General features: G+C 37.9%; 1 protein-coding gene across 3 annotated transcripts in view; it reads right to left on the bottom strand.

Moving 5' to 3' along the window:
• CCDC66 (coiled-coil domain containing 66) overlaps positions 1–15464 on the bottom strand; it is a 38158-nt gene that overhangs the window by 11057 nt on the left and 11637 nt on the right. For all 3 annotated transcript variants that reach the window (XR_011599988.1, XM_070936966.1, XM_070936967.1), the window contains 10 exons: positions 15284–15384; positions 12853–12980; positions 11687–11860; positions 10549–10680; positions 9284–9516; positions 8275–8359; positions 7379–7540; positions 6260–6407; positions 4434–4586; positions 1335–1810 (listed from right to left, as the gene is read on the bottom strand). Coding sequence is in view for 2 of the 3 variants with exons in the window: in XM_070936966.1 (XP_070793067.1) it covers positions 1335–1810; positions 4434–4586; positions 6260–6407; positions 7379–7540; positions 8275–8359; positions 9284–9516; positions 10549–10680; positions 11687–11860; positions 12853–12980; positions 15284–15384 (1792 nt within the window). In the remaining variant the exon portion in view is untranslated. The remainder of the gene's footprint in view (positions 1–1334; positions 1811–4433; positions 4587–6259; positions 6408–7378; positions 7541–8274; positions 8360–9283; positions 9517–10548; positions 10681–11686; positions 11861–12852; positions 12981–15283; positions 15385–15464) is intronic.

Genomic DNA, 15464 nt, shown 5'->3' on the forward strand with positions numbered 1-15464 from the left:
AATTAAGTGGCTAACTTTTAATCCAAATCACATGAGAAATTTGATTTGAACCTAATTTGAAGACAGAGGATAAACTGTTTTATTGGAAGCTCAGGGCCAAGCATGAGATAAATACTTTACATCAGTTTATGGATAATGCTCATTTTAAGGATTTCAGACTATGCCGAGTATAACTTAGCTAAATTATCGGCTTGGCAATACATATAATGAAAACATACATTGATCAAACAATATAATCTAGATACTTTAGCAGTTTCAGAGATATTTGGAATTCTAAAATCTCTGTGAGACCCTATTTGAAGTGAAATCAGCAATACAATTTTATTCAAAACAAAAAAATGTCATGAAGGTAAACATTGGTAATATGTTTGAAATGTGGAATAAGGAATTAGGAATATCCAATTTTAGAAAATCAATGGGTCCAGATTTCAAGAAACATAAAATATGTATCTAAAGAATCAAATAAATTCAACAGAAAATGAAGTGTTTATTAAGAACCCTGGCTCTACTGATCACAGATGAGAAAAAATATTCCTGATTTAACACCATCAAGTTGTATCCCTCTATCCAGGTTTTAAAAGTGTATTGTAAAAATAAGAAAAGCAATGCATTTCTATGTGTTCTGGATTTATGGACTGAATTAATTTTATTATACTAATATATGGCTCTTCTTTTTTCTTCTTTTAATCACTGTAGTTACATACATGAGAAGAGGAAGGAGAAGACAAAGTAGAAGTAGAAGTAGAAGTAGAAGTAGAAGTAGAAGTAGAAGTAGAAGTAGAAGTAGAAGTAGAAGAAGAAGAAGAAGAAGAAGAAGAAGAAGAAGAAGAGGGTGTTGGTGTAGTGTAGCACCAGTAGCATATGTAGCACCACACAGCAGCATACATCATTCTTAGAAATACTTCCAAGGTTGATTTGGAGGAATTTGCATTTTTTAATTAGACTGTTTATCCAGCCTTCATTACTTCATAGGTAACTTAAGGTGGCAAACATGTATAATATCCTTTCTCTTCCTATTTTCCCCACAACAGCAACTCAATAAAATGGGTTGGGCTGAGGGAGTTTGACTAGCCCAAAGTCACCTAGCCAGCTTTCATGCCCAAGACAGAACTAGAATTCACAGTCTTTTCAGCTGCCGCCTTAACCATGACACCATTATTATTTTGTTCTTCTCAAAAATGTAATTCAATTATTTATAGCTGATTTTGTGGTATTTTCCATTACATTCCATTTCTCCATGTGTGACGTTCAATTCGCCACTTATTGCAAGTATTTATACTTGTCTGAGACAATGGTTTATGGCTAGGCCATCCTCACATTTTGAAGGCACTTACTTTACTTTTGACCTCATCTTCCTGGCGAGGTGAGACGGCTCTATCTGGGGAAACACCTTTTTTCTTGCAAAGATTACCAGGGCTGTTTCTTTCAACCAACTGAAGCAGCGCCATTTGTCTCTGTGCTTTCTTTTCTTCCCTCTGCTTTTGCTGGAGTCTGGGATATTTCTCAGAGGCCGGAATGTACCTTTTGCAAGGTTTGTTTATGTTCCAGTCCACCTTTTTCCCATTTTTTCCCATTGCCTTGGTATGTTTCTGCTTTGAGGAACACTGTTCATAGCGACTGCAACAGCTGATAATATTCTCTTTTTCTGAAATCCTTTTATCTAGATATTGTGCTTCTTTCTTGCTTCTTTTATTGCTGAGGTCCATTATATATTCTACAGCAACATCTGGAGATGCACAGTCCATTCTTCCTTCCCCAGCTGGCACAGGGGAAATTTCAGAATCAGTGGGAAAATCAGTGATTGCAAACTCTAACAAAAAACAAAACAAAAACAAGTTTAAATAATTTGTTCAATATGTCTACTCAAACTTCATTCATAATAATTAAACTTATTAAATTAATTAATTAATTAAATTAATTAAATTAATCTAAACTTTTTACTCTGAATACCAGCTAAGATAAGAAAAAAAAAATCAATGTTAGTAAACAAATTTAAAACTGGGGATGTTTATCCATATTCTTATATGGATAAGAATCCATATTCTTAAAGTGATCTTATCCAAGGTGAATATATGAGCACTAAATCCAATGGAAATCATCTCCAATATAATACTGCAGCGAGAGTTACATTATATGTGGGGGCACCAGCCCTTTGGAATGAGCTGCCACTAGAGCTTCATCTTAGCCCCGACCTGCACACTTTTCGCCGCGCCCTTAAGACCCTTCTGTTTCAGCAAGCCGGACTGTCCTAATATGAATTTTAAATGGGTGTATGTGTGTTTTAAATTGATGACCAAATTTCATATATTTGATTTTAATTGGTTTTAAATTTTATAAATTCATGTGTTTTAATATGGCTGTACACCGCCCTGAGTCCCTTGGGAGAAGGGCGGTATAGAAATTTAATAAAACTTAAACTTTAAACTTAAACTTATATTGATAATAAATCTATTCTAACAAAGTTTATCTTATAGATCTGGCAAAGCAACATTTCCTTCCAGGAAAAAAATAACTTATTAATGCTATCCTATATTCTTTACAAGGAGAGGCTATTTGCTAACCTCCAGATGTTTTAAGAGGCATTTTGAAAGTAGTGGCTAAATCAGTGACAGTAATTGCTAGCATATCAAAATATACGTTTGGCAAATCTGATGAACCTGCTTCCTCTTGCCAGCTGCAAGGCCACTGCATTTTGAACAGAGTGCAGTTTCTGAGCTATCCAATGGCAGACCCACATAAACTCTGTCACAGAAGGGCAAGGTGCAGCAACCGCAGAACTGTTATATCTTTTGATTGACCTGGATTTTACAATTAACACTTTATAGCAATAGCACTTAGACTTATATACCACTTTATAGCCCTCTCTAAGCGGTTTACAAAGTCAGCATCTTGCCCCCAACAATCTGGGTCCTCATTTTACCAACCTCGGAAGAATGGAAGGCTGAGTCAACCTTGAGCCTGGTGAGATTTGAACCGCCAAATTGCTGGCAGATTTCTATAAAGTGTTTATTTAAAATATTAGGAAATTATTTTACTAATATTTTCTGTTTTGTACTTTTTAATATTCTGTATTTCATATTGTGATATATTATTGCATATGACATGATATTTTGTTTTCATTAGTTCCCTCAAAGTTGGTTTTTCTAATGCATTCTGTGATGTATTTTTAATTGTCTGTACACTGCTTTGTCTCATTCTGTTTTGACAGTTTATACATTGAAATAAACAAATAAAGGCTCATCTGGTCTAGGTATGAATTCAAGCTGAAAAGAGTACAGGTTTTCTCTAGGAGCCATTGTAATTGAAGAAAAGGAAGGGAGGTGGATTGTGTGCAAGTTATCCAATGTGACTGGATTGAGAGATAGCTCCTTCAGGAGGGGCTACACAATTGCTTTAAAGGCAGGTGGTACCAGGGGTGAAATGCTCCTGGTTCGGACCAGACTGCCTGATTTGGTAGCGATGGAGGCAGGTGGTTCGGGGAACTGGTAGCAAAAATCCCTGCCCGCCCCCCTCCCATGCCCAGCTGAGCCGCACCAGAGGCTTTTTCTTTTAATTTTTAAAACCATTTTTTCTACAACCTCTTCGGCTGAAAAAATGCTTTTAAAAGTAAAAAAAAAAAAAAAAGGCTCTGATGATCGTATGGCTCAGCTGGGATCGTCAAAGGGATCGTCAGCTAATGATCCCAGCTGAGTTGCCTGATCGGCAGAGGCTTTTTTTCTTTTAAAAGCCTCTGACGATCCAAGCCGAGTTGCCTAATCAGCAGAGGTTTTTTTTCTTTTAAATGCCTCTGACGATCCCAGCTGAGTTGCTTGATCGGCAGAGCTTTTAAAAGAAAAAAAGCCTCTGCCGATCAGGCAACTCAGCTGGGATTGTCAGAGCCTTTTGAAAGCATTTTTTTACAACCTCTTCGCCGAAGAGGTTGTAGAAAAAATGGTTTTAAAAGAAAAAAAAATTGGCCATGCCCACCTAGTCACATTACCCCCCCCCAAGCCATGCCCACAGAACCGGTAGTAACAAATTTTAGATTTCACCACTGGGTGGTACCTTCCCACTTTTGAAAAAAAGTTTATCACAAACAAGTTTCAGCCATCACCCTTTATCCAACTGCCCCAAAGGAGACAGGTGGGGCACAAATCCAAACAAGAGGCAGAGTTCATGCTAAGGGAACCCTATCTACTTCCTCATTTCTACCAACTTGGAAAAATTCTAGATGCTCTCTCGAATGTTTCTCAAGCAGACTGTCCAACTCTGAACAAATGCAAAAGATTTTGTTAGCTACAAAATCTGCAAAAGTGTCCCAGTAATGTGTGAGTCTGCTACACTTAGCAAAAGAGTATGGGTAATGCCAAACAGCATTGCTGAACAAGAGTCTGCCAAAGCAATATAGTGTGGAGAAATATGTAAAGAAAAAGTTGCATAATGAATTAATGTACCTGTCTGCACAGCTGTGTCTTTCTGAGGAGAGAAATTAGTTTTCTTTCTCTCATTTGTTTCATTGTTGGTCTCTGAAAAACAGTGCTTCTGATGATTAGGAGTCTCTAAAATCCCATTCAAGTCAGTGTAATCATTCTCCTTTGTTGTATCACCTAAAGAGAAGAAAAGTCAAAGAATACTCCAACTCTATATTTCTTAACATCACTTTAATGCTTAATTCAAACCTTTGTTTATGTCAATAATTTTAGCATAAATACTACTTAGTAAGGCAGGTGGAGGAGTAGGAAAATATATATATATGCATGGGCATTAACTAACATGCGTAATGAAAATATCACCCCAATATCTGCCAATAAATGGGTCTCTTCAAACCAAAAAGACGGCCCAATATAGGTATACCGTGTTTCCCTGAAAATAAGACCTGGTCTTATTTTTTCTCTCCATAAAATGCATTAGGGTATCAGGCAACTCTGACATAGGGCTTATTTAAGGGGAAACAGGATATCAGGGTGATCAGAGACGGTGAGCACATGGGGGCAGATTGTGTCCGGCAATAGCTGCAGCCCACCGGCCCCTTGGTTGGCACAATCTGGGGTTGTACAACCGAGTAGATTATCTGTTCAAGCAGCAGACGGAGGCAGGGGGGAGGTAATCCGGACATGCCATGCGGGCCACAGGAAAGCCAAGAGTCAGTGGGCGGGAGCAGATGGATGGCTGTGAGAGCCTCATCTTTATGTGGTGCCACCGGCAACAGGGATGCAGGGGGCAAGGCAAGCAATCCTGATGCACCTCATGGGCCACTGGAAAGCCGAGTTGGTGGGACAGAGTGGGTGGCCAGCCATGAGAAACTCATCTTCACACGGTGGCACCGGCAGCAGATGGAGGCAGAGGTGTGGGGGGAAGGCAGGTGATCCTGATGCACTGTGCAGGCCGTGGACAAGCCAAGAGACAGTAGGACGGAGCGGGCAGGTGGCTGCAGGAGCCTTGTCTTCATGCAGTGGCACCTGCAGCAGGTGGAGGCAGAGGCATGGGGGAAAAGGCAGGTGATCCCAATATGTTGCGCAGGCCATGGGTAAGCCAAGAGATGCGAAGACGAGCCTCCTGCGGCTGCCCGTCCACTCTGTCCCGCCTCTTGGCTCGCCTGTGGCCTGTATGACGTGTCTGGATCGCCTGCCTTCCATCCCATGACTCTGCCTCCACCTGCTGCTGATGCCGCTGCACAAAGAAAAACCTCCTGTGGCTGCCCGCCCACTTCGGCTCACCGACTCTTGCCTTTCCCATGGCCTGCGTGGTGCAGCCTGTGGCCTTGCCTCCTCCAGTGCTGGCCATGCCCACCCACACATATCCCCAGCTGATGACAACCTTAACTGACTTATTTTTGGGCTAGGGCTTATATTAGGAACATGCTAAAAAATTAAGCTAGGGCTTATTTTCTGATTCGGTCTTATTTTCAGGGAAACACAGTACATATTACAAAAAACCAGCATTTTCCTCTTTTATTTTATTTTTTTAAAAAAACAGCATATGTATAAAATAAAAGAATTCCATAAAAATATACAGAAGTATATTCTAAAAAGAAAAAAGTGAGGAGGAAAAGTGAGGTGGTGCTATATTGAAAAAACGTTAATATTCTGGTTACATATATTTAAATTTACTTAGAATACAGCATAAATAAAAGACTGTATTCAAAGTGTTTTCCAAAACATTTCCAAAAATCTGCTGTTGGGAAATCTTTTAATATGTATTCTAAAGAAGTTTCTCACATCAAGGAACATAGAAACATATTTTAATTCAGCCCTGTATTATTTTTAAGTATAATACTAACCACCACCAAGGTTCTTCTGCAGTTTTGAAGTGTCATGTCCTTTCTGAGTCAAATTTTTAATCCGCTGCTCTTGCTTTAATCTTTGAGCTAATTCTTGAGCTCTCTGCATTGTTTGATACAATTCATTTGTTTTAAGGGTCATGATTTCCTAATAGGATAAAACAAAGGTATAGATACTCAGCAAGAGTACTGTAAAAATAAACACTAAACCTGTTTAAAGCACTGTATGTTTGTTTGCATATTATAAGATTTTCAAAGGAGAAATCTGTATGAGTATCTGAATGAGATAAAGTATTTTTTAAGATGTTTCTAACGCGATGCTACCAAGGGAGGCAGAGGCAAATAGCAACCAGAAGTGAAAAAGGGAAAAACAGACAGAACTGAGAAACTAAGTGAATGAAATATATCAGAGCATTATCCTGGGCATAGCAATAAACCTCTCTCTACGAATGCATACACACATCATGAGCCTAGCAACAGAAGATTCAAGGAAGAGGCAAGTTGTTTTTATTACAAATATGGAAGATACTTTTACAATACAAAACATCACCTACTACAAAATCTAGAAATCTCATCATATTTATTAGTCAGCACCAGGGTTTAAATCCTGCATCTCTTTCTCTTGACCATATGTAGTAATGGATTTCTGTCATCTATTTTTAAGCCTTGAATGTTGCAAATTTTTAAAGTTTTGTTTGGACTTAATTCTGGCCGTGCTAGATTCAGGCCTCACTGAAGAAGCAAACCGGGACAAAAACAAAAATAAAAAACTCAGAAATATCTTGTTGCTTGAGTAAGGCTTAGGTGGAAATTTTTCAATTTCAGGTAATCTTTGATATTTCTTCAGCCTGAGGGTAAATAAACCCAGCTTAAATAGAAACCTGACAGACAGGCATAAATACTATTTTGGCCCAATCTTATGGAGATTTCTTAATGATTTTGAAAAACCTTCCCCAATCCCTGCAATTCAGGGACTTCAGAGGTATAAAGCCATTAAACAGAACCTTTCCCTTCATTATGCTTTTTAATGAACAGAAAGCTCTCATCTGCACCAAATGTCACTTATTTGAGGCTGATGTGGATTGGCTGTTTATTGACATGGAACATGTGAATGTTTACCTCTTTTTGTTTCTGCTTTAGCAGGTCTTCTTCAAACTGTTTCTTCATCAATTCATGTTCTCTGGCAAGCCGGCGTTCTTCTTCTTGTTCTTCCAGTCTTCTTTGTTCCTCTTCTACCTGTTTCTTTTTTCGCTTTTCTTCCACTTGAGCCATTATAGCTTTCTAGAAAACCAAATTTGTAACATGTTTTAATCTACACTAAAAGCTTCCATCTTCCTATTTTCTTACTTTGTTTTGCTTAGGATTTTTTTTTTTTTTTACTCAGAGTGATTAAAACTTTGTATCGGTCTTCGGTTTAACATACAGTATATACAGAAAAGCATGTACAGTAGAGCTACTGGGACTCAAAAATCATTGCATTCAATTGGAAGGCTTCTCCAATTTAAGCAAGCTTAGAAGAGGTTTCTCAAAAAGGAAGTCAAAAGCAGCAGCTGGGAGATGATGCTTTCCACTGCTGACAAAACTTACCACAGTTTTGTTTAGGACAATTTCTGCTTTAAATGGATGTATGAGAAAAAGAGTCAAGTGGTGGTTTACAAATAAACTACAAAAAGATTATTAAATCATAGGTTCCAAAATGTACGTCCATTCTTAAAATGATAAAACTCTGATACCATCAGGCTCCCTTAAAAAATAAAAAAAGAAATTATATAGATAAGCCTGCATTACCGAGAGATTGGAAATGTATTTGTCATAAATAAACTTATTTAAAAATAATTAGGTTTAGGTTGAGAAAAGCTGTGTCGTGGTCCTAATCACATTCTAAACTTCATTCTATTGGCATAGTTCACCTTATTTGTTACATTTGTGTTTTTTTAATCCAATGCTAATGCTTTCTCTACTTATGGAAAAACATAAATCAATAAACCAGAAAGGCAACATTATAGTGATTTTACCTGATGTTCTAATTGTTTTTGTCGTCGTCTTCCTCGTTCCTCAATCTGAGCAGGATCCAGAAGAGCAGTCATTGAACGAAGGAAACTATCAGCAGAGAGGAATTTGGAAAGATATGTAATTAAACAAACTGTAGCTCTTTGTCACAAAACACATTTTTTCCTAGAATCTCCATCGTCCTACCACGCCCCCTCTCAATATTTTCCAGGGTCACTTTTTCACTTTTAACTAGGGGACTAACAGATCTGAATTAAATTATAGGAGACCTAGATCTACATAAAAGAGTTAGAAATCGACAGACAAAGAAACAGAGATAGTGTTAGCAAAAATAAAACTATATTCACTGAAAAAAGCAGTTCTGGAAAAAAAAATACCTGGAGCTTCTGCCTATATTTTCCCTTTCACAAATTTACCTTTCTGATTTCAAGTTTTTTAGGACTTCTTACAGAGGACTATATACCTGCCTTCTACTATAGAATTCAATTCTATAGTCCTTGTTACCCTAACAAATTGCAGCCAGCTCTGAGTGGAAAAAAATAAACTTCTAACTTCCTTTCTCAGTCTGAATTCTCCCCAAAACAAGATGGAGATGGAAAATAAAATGAAATGCTTGGATTTATCAGCTACTTGCAACTCCCTTAATCCACAAACATTCAAAAGTATTGTAAAAAGGCCCTGTGACATTTCAGGAGACTAGATACTATATTGAAAATAATTTCACACAAGTAGCTTTATTCTCTAAGAAGTATATATAGTTAAATGAGACAAATCTCAAGAAAAAAATATATTCTACAGTAATGCACATAAATAAAGTTGCAAGTACAAGTAAAATTAATTTATTGAAAGAACAGTTTTATAGGTTATGCTTGAATGTCCTTCAATGGTTTGGTGGACTGGACATTAACATTTGAACTACTATAAGTCCATGTATTTGCCATACGCTAAATAAATAAATAGGTTATGCTGATTAATGCCGGGTTGCAACCTGGAAGGAAAAGTTTAGGCAATTACCTGGCTTTTTGATTTGGCTCTGAAAAATAGTTTCCAACTGCTTTTCCTGGAATCTCTATCTCTGTAGGTGTGAGACAAGATAAAGCTGAAGATGAACAAGCTGTATGGTCTTGGGAGAACTGTACAGCCTCAGGAGTCCTTTGATATGTTGTATTTAAAGGATATTGTGTAAACGAATTCATATGATTCTTGAAAGAATCAAAATGTATTGTCCATTTGTCATGCTCTTCACCCTAAAGAAATACAAAGAAAATAATATTTAAATATATGGCCACATTTTCTTTTATGAAGCTCAAACAAAAGTGTTAGGGGCATAACAGAAGCACAGAACAGGGGGCTTAGCTGTTTAGACTGAAGCTTATAAACTTCCTTACATTTTGGACTATTCCGGATCAGCCCTATTTTTTAGGCACCTGCAAGGACTGACCAATATAGATAAATAGGGAGACCAAGCCAGAACCCCAAAAAGCTAAATTAGATTTCAGAAGTGCCACTGGGAACTTTCATTTATCAGTTGTTCCATAAATTTGGAGGTCTCTGAAGTGGTGGTAAAACGCCAGTCAAGAAGATGCTGTGAGATTATGGGCAAGAGATCTGAATCTCTAGAGTGGATATTAAACAGGGCCATAGAAATATGCATCCCACCTTGAATGGGACTGAGCACTCTATCTAGGGGAACTGTTTTGATAACATGCCACTAAAACACGGACTTTTCCTATGGCTTGTGCCAATTTCTTCCAAACAGCCTTTTATATTTTCATTCCCCCCCAAAATAGGGCTATATATTCTTGTTACAGGACACAGATGTAAAAAATGTTCATTAGCTAGCTTAAAGGTTGTGGATGCTCCAACACGTTTGACTAGCTGTGAGGCACACTTTGTTAAACCAAGGAGCAAGGGAATTGGGATTGAATTTCTGGACAGTATAATATTACATCTCAAAAATTCCACTGAAATATATTTAAGGCATCCTTCACACCGAGCAAGGACCGTTTTGAGTCCAGAAATGTTTGATATATTGACAAATTGTTGAGAAGCATTTGTAGATTTCACTGGACCATTTATTTTGAGGGTTCTTGAACTGAGTAGCCAGGATTCAAATTTTGTATGCTAACTGGAATCTTGATTTTCACTAGGCAATTTCAACATGCACGTTTTGTACTTCTATTGCTATAATTCTGTTTTCTAAGAAAACAGCTGGATAAATGTTTTTATTAGACCTTCCATTTTTCCTTATTTAAAATGGCCTTTATAACCATGACTACCTTCAAAAAATTACATTTTTCTTCCATTTTTCGCAGCTTGTCAGCTTCCTTTTGCTTATCAAGCTCTTCAAGCCACTTTTTCTGTTGCTCACGTTTCACAGCACTAAAAGGATGCTCTATTGGTGTTGCTTCCTAAAAGAAGAACACTGGTTATTTTCGTTACCCCTTTATTTTCATCAATAGGTAGACATACATGTACATAAAAAAGGGAGAAGTTAAATAAATTCGGTTTATCCAATTTGACTTTAATCTTTAGCCTTTGCCCTACATAAGTTGAAGACTACCGATATATCTGTATCTATATCTATCATTTTTTATGTACATTCTTATGTATCTGAATAACCTGTATAGGTACAGGAACTTTATGACACAAAATAAACAAAGAGTTCACAATAGTGTACAATCAGAGTGGAACGGTTTTTGATGCATATATAATATGGTTTGAGAAGTTATATACATTTAGTAATTTACATCTTGATCCTTTATAATAAAATCAAGTTAGAGATAATTTTCAGCAAGCATAGTGAATGAAATGAACAATGAATGAAACCAATCTGAAACAAGTAAAGGTTTGCTAATGTAATAGGATTTTCTCTTCATTTTCCTACAGTTTTTGTCACTCCCAAGCCTTCCCTAAATGTCTCTCAATCTTCTGAAACAGAACTGGAAGATGCAGCGTGGGCGCACAAGGAACTGGCCCATCCCCTTCCACTGGTAGGAGCAATATCAGAAGCAGTTAATTGCATTTTTCATTTTCTGCACATCCTTTAATTGTAACTAAATTAGTACCCATGCAAAGTATGGCCCGAAGTGGATTCATTCTATTTGCCTTAAAAGTATATCAAGGCAACTCCAGGTGACATCCCATAAACCAGGGTGGGGGTGGGGGTGACAGACGCCTCCTGCAGCACTCTGCCGGCCAAAAATGGGCCATGCAGAGTCCCTCCGTTTGGCTGGCAGAGGCACTGTGGGCCGCTCCTTTGATATTTCCAGGCTGGCCCCATGGGCCGATCCGGCCTGTGGGCCTTGTGTTTAACACCTCTGCCATAAACCAATCTCTTAGAAACTATTGAAGAAAGGCACTCCATGAATCATTTTTTAAAAACATATAGAACAATGCTCAGAAATCCATTCTTACCCCTAATACAAATGCTGTTCGGATAGCAGCCGGCAAATCAGGAGAACTGAAACTAGAGAACTGTTCAGTTCGACTGCTGGACACACTGGGAGAAGTTTCACTAGGCTCAGTGGTTGAAGCTCTGTGACAATGGAGATCTTCTGCTGCAGGAGTCAAGTTGTCTGATGACGTCATCTATAACAAGGTATCTTGGTGAATTCAAACATTATACATTAAGAGGAATGTTAAAACCAAATACATTATAAGCGATCCTATATTATGTACTTAATTTTATCCACAAAATAATATCAGCTACCTCCTATATTATGCATCGTACCTAATTCTAGGAAAGTTTGGGAAACAGGTTGTGATAATGCCTTATAGTCCAATAGCAAAAAATAAATACCATATTTTTCGGAGTATAAAACGCACTTCCCCCCTTAAAAGTGGGTGAAAATTGTGGTGCGTCTTATATACCGAATGCTGCCGAAGCCCCACCCACCCGCCAACTTCCACCCTTCGGCCATTTTCGGCCTCTGTGTGTCACGTTTTCGGTCTCCGCACACCCTGTTTTTGGCCTCTGTGCATTGCATTTTTGGCCAGTTCCAGGCAGCAGGGATCGGTAGTGGCAATCCCCGCATCCTGGAACCGGCCAAAAATGTGACACACGGAGGCTGAAAATGTGATGCGCGGAGGTGGCGATCGGCAGCAATCTCTGCAGTCTGGAAAAGGTCTAAAATGGAGCATGCAAAGGCCAAAAATGTGACGCGTGGAGGCTAAAAACGCGACACGCAGAGGCAGTGATGGGCTCTAATGATCCCTGCAGCCTGGAACAGCTGATTGGCAGTATTCTGGGAGGCTGATCCAACCTCCAATCAGCTGTTCATACTAAATCAGGCTGTGATAACGTGCTGAAGCTGACCAGTCTGTTTGCTGCAAGGATGCTAGCCAGATGAATACTGATGGATGCTGGTAGGCAGAGGCAGATATTTTTTTTTCTTGTTTTCCTCCCCAAAAACTAATGTGCATCTTATACTTCGGAGCATCTTATACTCTGAAAAATACGCTAAATGCCAAGTTAAATGGAAGCATCTTTTCTATTTAACAACATACGATAGAGACAGAAATATACATGTAAGCATTTTTCTTACAAGGTGTGGATACAGTAAACATGTTTTATTTTTTACCTTTACTTGATAACTGTTTTGTCCTTTTTCTAAGCATCTTTTCACTGTATCAATTGCCTGCCGCTGGTGGTATCTGGACTCTATTTCCAAAGTTTCTTTTTGTTTCTTCTTTAAAGCTACCTGTTCATCTTTAAAGACAGAAATAATCATTGCAATCGCTCATCAGCTGCATTCATTATAATCACATTAAATAATGATTGATCACGATGGAAGTGAGACTAGAAATGTCTTTGGCTTTGTATATACTGCCCTTCTTCCATGTCTTTCTAGCATCAGCACAAGATGACTTGAGCTTTCTCTTAACATTCTTTATTAACATATCTAATTTAGCCTACACTCATGTCCTAAACTCTAGTTACATTGTCATTTGTTGTGAAACAAGTCCATTTCTTAAGTCATAATTTTAAATGGCTTAGTTCAATAAATAGGAGCTAGAAGTAACACATTTGATGATAGAAGTTTCAGTTAATAAGTTAATCAATTTCTTCAACTGCACCACAGATGGAATTTAAGAATGCATTTTAATCCGATTTTATTTTATTGTTTATAAGTTCATTGGGAAGTTATTTACTTTCTCTCCCAGCAAATGGAAAATGGAGAATTTTTAATTGGTTAACGGAAATCACATTACAATCACTCAAGTCAGTTAAAGTCTAAACAAGGGAACTATCATTCTTTTTTTTACTTACGTGAAAAATAAGAACCACACCATTCTTTTTCAGGATATAGGAGTAAGAAACAGTAAGCCAAATGAATTAAAGCATGAACACCACTTGAATATACTGGCATTGACAAAAATCACCCATCAGTCAATTGCAAAAGGCAGTTTTGCTCTAAACAGCTCACTTTCTGTGATGATACATACCTCTAACAGTGGTGAAATGTAAAATTTGTTACTACCAGTTGTGGGCATGGCTTGGTGGTGGGGGTAATCTGACTGGGTGGGCGTGGCCAACTTCTAAAAAAAACTTTTTAAAAGCATTTTTTTACAACCTATTCGGTCGAATACGTTGTAAAAATGCTTTTAAAAGGTAAAAAAAGGCTCTGACAATCACAGATGTGGCAAGGGATCGTCAGAACCTTTTCTTTACCTTTTAAAAGCAGGAAGTTACAACACATGGGCAGGTGGGTGGAGCCTCGCACCGCCATCACTACCGGTTCTCTGAACCACCTGCCACAATCGCTACCAGATCACCTGAACCAGTCCAAACCGGGAGCATTTCACCCCTGACCTCTAATACCATTGAACATCCACATCTGCTATCCCAGGTCCTTGGGAATGATTTGACAGGTGGACAAAAAGCCAAATCCATCTGAACATCCGGCTGATTGTGCAATGAACCATAATCAAAATTTCAATAATTTCAATGAACAGTGGCATTCATGATGTTGCATCTCATTCAGACAATACTATATATAGAAGATCTTGTGGTCTAACCACCTTTTAACAAGTGCTTTTCTGCCATGTTTCTCTGGCCATTTTATCACAAAGCTTTAACTGTTTTCCATCAACCACTTCAACTTCTTGATGAAAAATCACTGCCTTGCTTTATCAATCGTCTGCCATTTTCCTTTCATATCTTGCTATCTTCCAAGGTGGGATCCAAAAGATAGTATCCATTGATACAAGCACTCTCAAGGCAACCAGCTTTGAGCAAGTCAATGCAACTCCTATGGTGTTTCAGCACTACAGATGCTCCTCACTGTCCCTCTAGTCCTCCACAGTACCATGGGTGCAATAAAATAGGGTTCATAGCCAGCACTTCCTTATCTTCCAGACTCTGCTCCTTCATTTCAGTAATCCTTCAGAACACAATTCAAAGCCTCACAAACAGTAAGCCCTGGCAACCAACAATCCTCAATACCAGTTCTAGTACACAAACCCTCTTTAAATTCTAAATAAATAAAACCTGCAAACAAAAGCTAGCTGACACGCTTCCTTCTAATCTAAAAACACATGTGTTGGTGCCATTTTATTCCTCTCACTGGCATAGAATAGGGTGAGGATTTGATTGTACTTGGAGCACACTGGGCAAGATGTGCCAGAACTGACTAAGACTGTCTTTATTATTACAAGAGATGCCACATCTGGAACAGAAATAAGTAAAGCTAGAAACTAGCCCACCACGTCTTTTCTAGCTTATTAAAAAGCAGTATAGGGGAAAAAAAAACTTGTAAATGATGCATGTATTTTAGATAATTGTTATTTGGTTTCTATATTTATTAAGACTAAAAAATAATGAAAAAGATTGAAATAACAAAACATTTAAACACTGATCAATGAAATCAGTACTACTAGTAGAACAAGAATCTACTACTAGGGTCAAAACCAGAAGTAACCCACCTGTTACTTCAGAAGCAAAATATTTAAGGTTAAATGCTAATCAATGATCAATTGCGTAATATAGAAATACAGCAAATTACACAGTACCTAGTTCTTTCTTCCACTGAGATTTCTTAGCATCTAACAAGGTTTTATCCGACTCTCGTTCTCCCAGAGTACTAAACATGTCAGCTGGTTTCCATGAATTCCTGGTGAAGAAAATTTAACAGATTTTTACACACCACTCACTAATATTAAAATAAATACAACTTACAAATCCATACATATA

Source organism: Pituophis catenifer, unplaced genomic scaffold (genome assembly GCF_029215685.1).
Source record: "Pituophis catenifer annectens isolate HBS135680 unplaced genomic scaffold, rPitCat1.0.hap2 SCAF_2, whole genome shotgun sequence".
Taxonomy (NCBI): Eukaryota; Metazoa; Chordata; class Lepidosauria; order Squamata; family Colubridae; genus Pituophis; species Pituophis catenifer.